Genomic DNA, 7441 nt, shown 5'->3' with positions numbered 1-7441 from the left:
TCATCATGATGTCACTAAACGTTCAGAATATTTTTCAAAAACTACACCAGTAGCTGAGATATTCAAAGGTGTACATTTTTGTAGCTCTCTGTAAAACAGGTCACTGACATAAAATTCTGCATACTTCTTCCTTCAGAATTATAAAGCTTTGAAGAATGAAGTAGTTGTCCAAACTTAAATGTTTGCATCACCTACACTAACACTGGATGTTTTTTTAATACAGATGAGTGTAGAAGCAGATGCTAAAAATAGGGAGGCCACATCCTGCACCTCAGCTGGTCGTAGAAACCATTACAAGCTCTTATTTCTATTCAAAAAATCCACAAAGTACTCTCAGCATAACTGCTTGAATACCACTGGGATGAATACTCAAACAAATATGTATTTACATATTGGCTATGATGTTTTAACTGTTAGTAAATCCTGTGGGACATAAAACCCATACATTTGACTGGCTGTAAAACCAGCCACAAATAACAGGAATGGGAAATACTTGTGAATCCTTTTTAAAGACTTCCATGCTGGTCTGTCTAGACAAATTGACTAAAAGTATTTATTACATCCCTTTCTGGAGGATAGCACAACCTTCAGATGAGGGTCATGTGAGTTTTAGTCAAGCCTCTGATGCCCTCTAGACAAGAAATAATGTATTTAAATACTGTTTGCTGGTTTTGCCATTTAGACAAGCAATAGATTTTTGAAGTATAATTGGCCATGTTATCATCCCAGTCACTGCATTAAGAAAATAAAAATTATAAGCTTTGCTGTAAAAGCATACAGCTACATTTCATCATCCTAACATCCAGTCATCTTCATTAACATAATGAAACTTGCTATACAGTGTTCTCTGTGCGGAGAACACTTTGCCAGTGATTACATTCACAGTTGAAGGTAACCAACAGGTTCCTCTGTGGGAGCAAGCTGTGCAGCTGTCAGGCACGTGCCTGGAAGGTAAATGCAAGCGTGAATCTCTTTTCCTCAACACTTCTCTGTGTGGACCTGCCCACTTGACAGGCTGCGTGGGGCTCAGGCTTTCGCTGCCACAGATGCTGTAAGAAATTTAGAAGAGGGAACTGGTATGGGTCGAGAAGCACATGGGTATTTATTCTGTTGGCGGCTGAGGATTCACTGTTGGCTACAGAACAAATATCTCTTCCTGTAAGGCAGATTATTTTAAAAATTATGTGACAACAATGGTGATATATTAGTTCATGTGAAAAGTTTAGGACATGCACATCTGGAGCAATTAGGTGGGATCTTCTCAGGCAATCTGGAACATCTGTGCAGGATGCCTCCATAATGGCAGTGCAGTTACAAGGATGTCATGGTAATTTTTTTTATATATCTATATCACACACTGGCTCAGCTTGAGGTCTAGTGTGCTCTTGCTGTTGCCAAAGCCTGTGTGTGCCTTGGCTTTATGTTCCCAGCATTGTCATTCGTGGTACGGTTCTGCTTTCCATGACAGGATTTCCTGGAATAGTATCAAAGTCGTCTTAGCTCAGATCATTTGTTTGGCAGCAAACTGGCTGGCAAAGCACCCACTCACTCCATCAGATTTCAATCACCCGGCATGCAGTGTGTCACCAGCTCCTCCAGCTCTGTAACTGGGAGCTTGACAAATGCAGCTTTTTGAAAGAGTAAAAGACACCATCATGCTATGAGCAACAATACTGGAGTAGGAAAATCAAGTAAACCAGAGAGTGGTTCAGGCTTCCAAATTTATTCCCACTTCCTAATTTTGACCAAGCAATGACCAAGCATTTATTTTGTGACATTTTTTGCCACCACAAATTATTGTTTTGAACTGACTTTGTAAATATAACTCACTTCATTAAACAACAGACAAACCCATGAAATTAAATGGGAAATGCTCCATATTTGGGAAAGTTGCAAAAGGAATCTTGATTGTTTTCTGGAGCTGTGAATACTTTTTATGTGTCCATGAACATCTTTAATTCAACATCTTGAGCCTGAACCTAAGGATATTTCCATGTAGGATTCATCTGAGACCAACGGGATTCCTGTATATGGCTCTGTTTTGGCACAGCTGCTTTCTTTCATTTCCTGTGTGTCTCAGCATGGTATCTTGAACTGTGCTGAGGATCAGTGCTGCAAGCAGGCATATGTAGCTTCTCCTCACTGTAACATTCAACTTCAAAAGCCAAAGGGAGAGAGGAAAGGGGCAAAACCCCACGCTCAGGTATGCAACATAAAACAGAAGAACCAAGTGCTGCTGAAGACATGGTTTGTTTGTTTTCTTGGCATAGTTTTCTAAAATCTCTGCCTCAAAGCCTACATTTCTGAGCAGTTATGCAGAAAGCAGGTGATTGCAGCAGGTCTACACCAGGCACAGGTGTCTGGGTGTCACATGAGGGCCATAGCTTGTGCAGGTGACACTCATCATCCACCTGGGAGGTTGCTGTAAGACACTGAGTGCATCAGGTCTGAGACACTGCTTCTCTGCTGCCTCTTGGACTAGTGAGCAAGATTTGTTCAAAATAGAGGCCCTTCCCAATGGTCCTCTGGAAAATCAGGGGCAGCTGACAGGGTGAGGGTTTTTCTTGAAGTGTTGGTGATGCATAATGTACAAAGCCCCATCAGTTTTGCTTCCTGCTTTCTGCTCATCCATACTCCACTGCTAAGCTGTAATCACTTTCCCCCTAGTTACCATCCCAGGACAAAAGCTGCTGAGCTGCATAAAGGTTGCCTGGCAAAATTAAAATGCAGCAAGTGAAATAAGGATAGGAGCTATTTGAAGGCAACTGGTGCTGATTGTCTACTGGACCACAAATGGAGAACAAACAGGAAGGCTGATTAAAGAGGAATAGTTAGAATGTAGATCATACCTCAGATGGGAGCTGCTGTCTGCTCAGATGTGTTACAAAGGGCTCCCTTAGTGAGCAAACTGCTTCCAGGCTACTGCAGTAGTAGCATGTGCATTAGATTGCCTCAGTGAAGCACTGCACAGTCCAATTGAAAAAGAAACTAGAATGGTGAAGGGTTTTCATTAACAGTTTTGCTGCTAACCAGACCATCCTTCATATGACAGGGAAGTCAGTTTCCGAAACTTTTAAGCCTTTCGTCTAGTGCTGTTGCATTATTTTTAAAGCACAATGCTACCCTCATACACAAAATAATGTCTACCTTGTAATGATTTTTGTTCATATGTACAAACCCCAGTAAAAAAAGTTGAACACAATGTACACACTGGGAAAAATAATCCTGGAATATGTGTCAATAACATGATTGTTCCGTAAAATAATCCTGCCCACGTTTCCCTTCACTGATCTCTTCCTCTTTATGCGAGTTGTGTCCACGTTGGAGATATTGGCTGCACGTGCCTGAGTCTCATTCTCTTCACAGCGGTCTGAGAAAGCAGTCAGGTCCATGTCCACATCCGTGTCGTGGAAGCAGCCGTCAAAAGCCATTGCTTGTACTGCATCAATACTATACATTCCTGAAGCCTGGCAAAAAGAATAGTTATTCTCCATCTAGCAGGAGCCATTTTAGTAAAATCTAAATAAATCAAACAGAAAATAAAGAGAGTTTTCTCTTCAGTGTTGTTCCCTCTGTGGAGAGCATACATAGAACAGGGCTACCTCACAGTATTGCTGTCTGTGGCACCCGCCCTCTTGGGCAGGACATGAGTGAGGAAGGGGATACATGCAATAAAACACACTTGTCTGACTGATAATTGCCAGCTTCTAGCTGGAAATATGTGCCTCAGCTTCCGAAACAGAAAAATCGAGCTCTGCTTCTCCTGTAGGTTTGCACTGCTGGAGTTGTGGGAAATTACTTCAGACATTTCCGTGAGTAGTTTTTTGGTGGGATTATCAAATCATGTGAGCAATATATGCACCCTTTTTGTGTTTTTCCCCTGGTGATATTCCAACAAATTAGTTTACATGGGGCAAGCATCTTGAAGCAAAGATTTTAAGTGAGCACTTCGTAGAAAGCAAATGTTTAACTTGTGGACATTTCTGCTTCAGGCACTTTTCTAAAAATGACCTTGTCATTCATTTGGTCTTGGGACAAAAAGGCACCATTAAACCTATCTTCCTAACTGAAAATGGCAAAGCAGGAGAAGCAGAAACAGACTCTCTTTCACAGAAAATAGGGAGGAATATTGCATGAGTGCATTCTTGGGTATATTTCAGAAAGAGGAAAAATACCTTGATCAATAAGTATTTGAGAACAGAATGAAAGTTACTTTCCTCTGGGAGGGAGGGGGAAGGAAAAAAAAGTCAGGAGGTGTACTCCCTAGCCTCTGCCATGAGAAAAGGAAGGGAAAGAAAACACAGACCTTCTCAAGATCTCAGAGAGCATGATACATTTTCTCCTGTTAGCCAAGTAAAGTGAGATAGAGTGCCGTTACTGTGCTGTTATCACAGTGGTGTATCAGGATTACTCTGTGGCTTCTGTGATGCTTTCTGAAGGCAACAAAACACAAAGGATTGTACCTTGCCCCTTTTTTTGAGTTGCTTTCTCTCTTCAATTGTGGTGAGATAGTTCACTGCTGCATATTCGATGACAGACAGGAAGACAAAAAGGAAGCTGATCCATAAATACACATCCACAGCCTTTATGTAAGACACTTGAGGCATTGAGGCACTTACTCCTGTCATGATGGTTGACATTGTCAGCACTGTTGTTATACCTGCCAGAGAAAAAGGGGAGGTTATCATAATACTGGCCAGCTGGCTCTGTTTAGATCATTAACATTGCTTGGACAGCACAGCTTTGTGAGGGCATATGATTGACGCTGCCTTTAACTTCATTGCACAGGCTCTGAAAAGCGGAGTGAACCATGAAGGACTTATCACATACAATACTGAAACCGGTAAATCATCTCTCTGCTCAGGCTGTGCAGTTAGAGCTGTGGCACACGAGGTTCGAACAGCAAGGACACAGCGCTGGTGACTCTACAGCATAAGGAATGCGTTTCTGTGACAGCTTTGGGTACTGCTATGGAGAAATGAAAGTGAGTTTGTGGTCTCCCCTCCCTTCCCAGAGCCAGGGTCTCTGTTACGCACTTTATTGGCCTGAAGAATCACTAAAGAATCACCAATTTCCCTCCTAACCCCGTCTCAAGTTGTACTTCTTGAGAACATACATCAGCTTGTGTATTTCTGTCATAACTCCTTGGCTCTCTAAAAACACTCCAGTAGCAAAATGCTATATCGATTGAAACTAAGAAATATTTTTGTTGACTTCAGTGTGTCCAGAATTTTATGCTCCTCTTTTTGATCTCTCCTCTTACATGCAGCTATTCATCTAATTTTGTTTTGCTCTGTCTCAGGGGAAAACAAACAAACACTATACATACAAACCATGAACAACCAACACTAAACCAGGCCCTGTTTTTAAAGAAATAAGTGTTACACTGGAAATTAAGACATCTCAATTGATAGCATGGCCTTTCAGCTGGGTCTTGTAGCCTTTTTCCAGTTTCATGCTAGTTCAAGTCCAGTGGAACATACAAGTTTTCCCTTTCCCTCTCTGCAGGTTCCTTTGGCTGAAGGGTGGAGTTTGAAATATACCATATAAGAGAAAATCTGTTTATTTAAAACATGTATACTGTAGGCTAGGGAGCTAAACTTTTAAAACTTTGTTGTTAAAATTGCCTATAAATTATGTATGCTTATGCTAATGAAGTGTGTGTTATTCATAGAATTCCTGATGCACAGCCTCCTGCAGAAATCCATATATAAATTAAAGAACATGATCAGTAAAACCATCTTGACAATGTTACAGATGGCCTACTGAGAATTAAAACTTTGTTTTTAAAGATAATTTTTTTACAAATAGAAGGAATTGGTAGATGCATTAATAAAAGTAGGTAGGAGGTACCATAATTTGTTTTTAGACTAACAAATAGATTTATATCTCATGTATTAATAGCTTTAGACAGTGCCAACAGAAAGGGATCTGAGGTAGCTACAATCCTATTTTTTGTAGATTGATATCTCTATAGCTAAAAATTGAGGGCTTCCACAGTACATGCAAGTTTCTTAAACAAAAATCCTCAAATTTTCAATTGTTTAAGAAATATGGCAACATGCACTTGGCTTCTGGGACTCCCACCAGTGAGAACCAACAACAGGAGCTTCTTTACTAGTTCTTGAACCAACAGTTGCAGGACTCATATGCATTATGATTATACTAGATATCTTAATAAATTTCCATCCAATTTTCACAGAGATGCTAATCTTTGAAAAAAATGTACTGAATCCAAGGCCATCAGCATTAAATTCCAACAAAAGGCAGCCTCGAAGCGGTATAATCCGATTCATCACTGAGAAAAATAATAACTTTATGAAAAAAACACCGTAATTCATATTTTTCTTCTGAGCTGTGCTGTTCAGAACTGAAAGTGTGAGAGGAGAAAGATGCCCAGCTTATTCCTTGGCTTCACAGAAGCCTGTGTGCCTTGCAAAGTTAAGGCACCAAAGTGCACATTTTCAATGTGCCTAGCAAAGAACGGCTTTGCTGCATAGGACAAGTCAGGAAACTGGTTCCAAGTTGGTAGGAAGATATCAAGTCTTTCTGGAGAGAAAGCAGAGCTGCCAAGCTTTTTAGGTAGACTGTGCTAAGCCTATTAAGTATCTCCCATGAACCATGGATTTGGGGAGGGATCTGACTACCTGTCAGTATCTGTTACTTGGCTGAGAAGAGGGGAGGAAAAAAACAACCCAGTCTTTGAAAAAAAAATAAAAAAAAATAATTAAGTAAAATGCTACATAGAGAAATCTATAGAATCATCCCTTTTTGCTTCTGTGATGTGTGAGCTCTTTTGTAATATAGCAAAGCCAGTCTGAACAAACATGCCATTTCCTAATGTAGAGGTTGACTGAAGGAGTCTGTGGTAGTGGCAACAGTGGCAATAATAGTGTTATTCAGGCAATTACCTGATATATTTGCTCATGTCCTGTGTAAATAAAAAGTTAGGTAACTCCCAAACCTCTCCCCTATTCATTCTATACCTCCCAAAAGAATATACAATAAAGGTTTACCTAGTGATACTCTGGCAGGAACGGCTCTTCTGTCAATCCAAAATGAAACCCAAGACAGCATCACCATCAGCATGGCTGGGAAATAGGATTGTAGCACAAAAAAGAAAATGTGTCTCCGGAGTGCAAAGTTTATAAAAAGTCGATTGTACCAACCTATTGAAAAAAGAGAGAGGAACAGTTTGGGAGAAGAGATCTGTGTTAATTTGTGAGTTCTGCTCACTGTGTCCATATCAATAATAGTAAATGCCTAAGAAATATTGCCACCACCTTGGTTTTATATAGTGTGTTACAAACTATCCATCATACCTTATTAAAATATTGCTGCTTTGAGAGTGAAGCATCAATACTGTTTTATAATTTAAGTTAGAAAATTAAAAGGAAAAAAAAAAAAAGTAAATAGACTTCAAATCAAACTGCCGGGAGAA

General features: G+C 40.1%; 1 protein-coding gene across 1 annotated transcript in view; it reads right to left on the bottom strand.

The window, feature by feature from the left end:
- Positions 1 to 3164: 3164 nt before the first annotated feature.
- The window catches only part of GABRR3 (gamma-aminobutyric acid type A receptor subunit rho3), a gene marked incomplete at both ends in the record, with an annotated part of 30822 nt that continues 26545 nt past the window's right edge, over positions 3165 to 7441 (bottom strand). The window contains 3 exons of the mRNA XM_082076070.1: positions 3165 to 3467; positions 4464 to 4660; positions 7017 to 7169. Coding sequence (XP_081932196.1) covers positions 3165 to 3467; positions 4464 to 4660; positions 7017 to 7169 — 653 coding nt within the window. The remainder of the gene's footprint in view (positions 3468 to 4463; positions 4661 to 7016; positions 7170 to 7441) is intronic.

The sequence above is a fragment of the Streptopelia decaocto genome, assembly GCF_964273445.1.
Source record: "Streptopelia decaocto genome assembly, chromosome: 1".
Lineage (NCBI taxonomy): Eukaryota > Metazoa > Chordata > Aves > Columbiformes > Columbidae > Streptopelia > Streptopelia decaocto.
The sequence above is the reverse complement of the archived record's forward strand: the minus strand, read 5'-3'. Positions and strand labels throughout refer to the sequence as shown.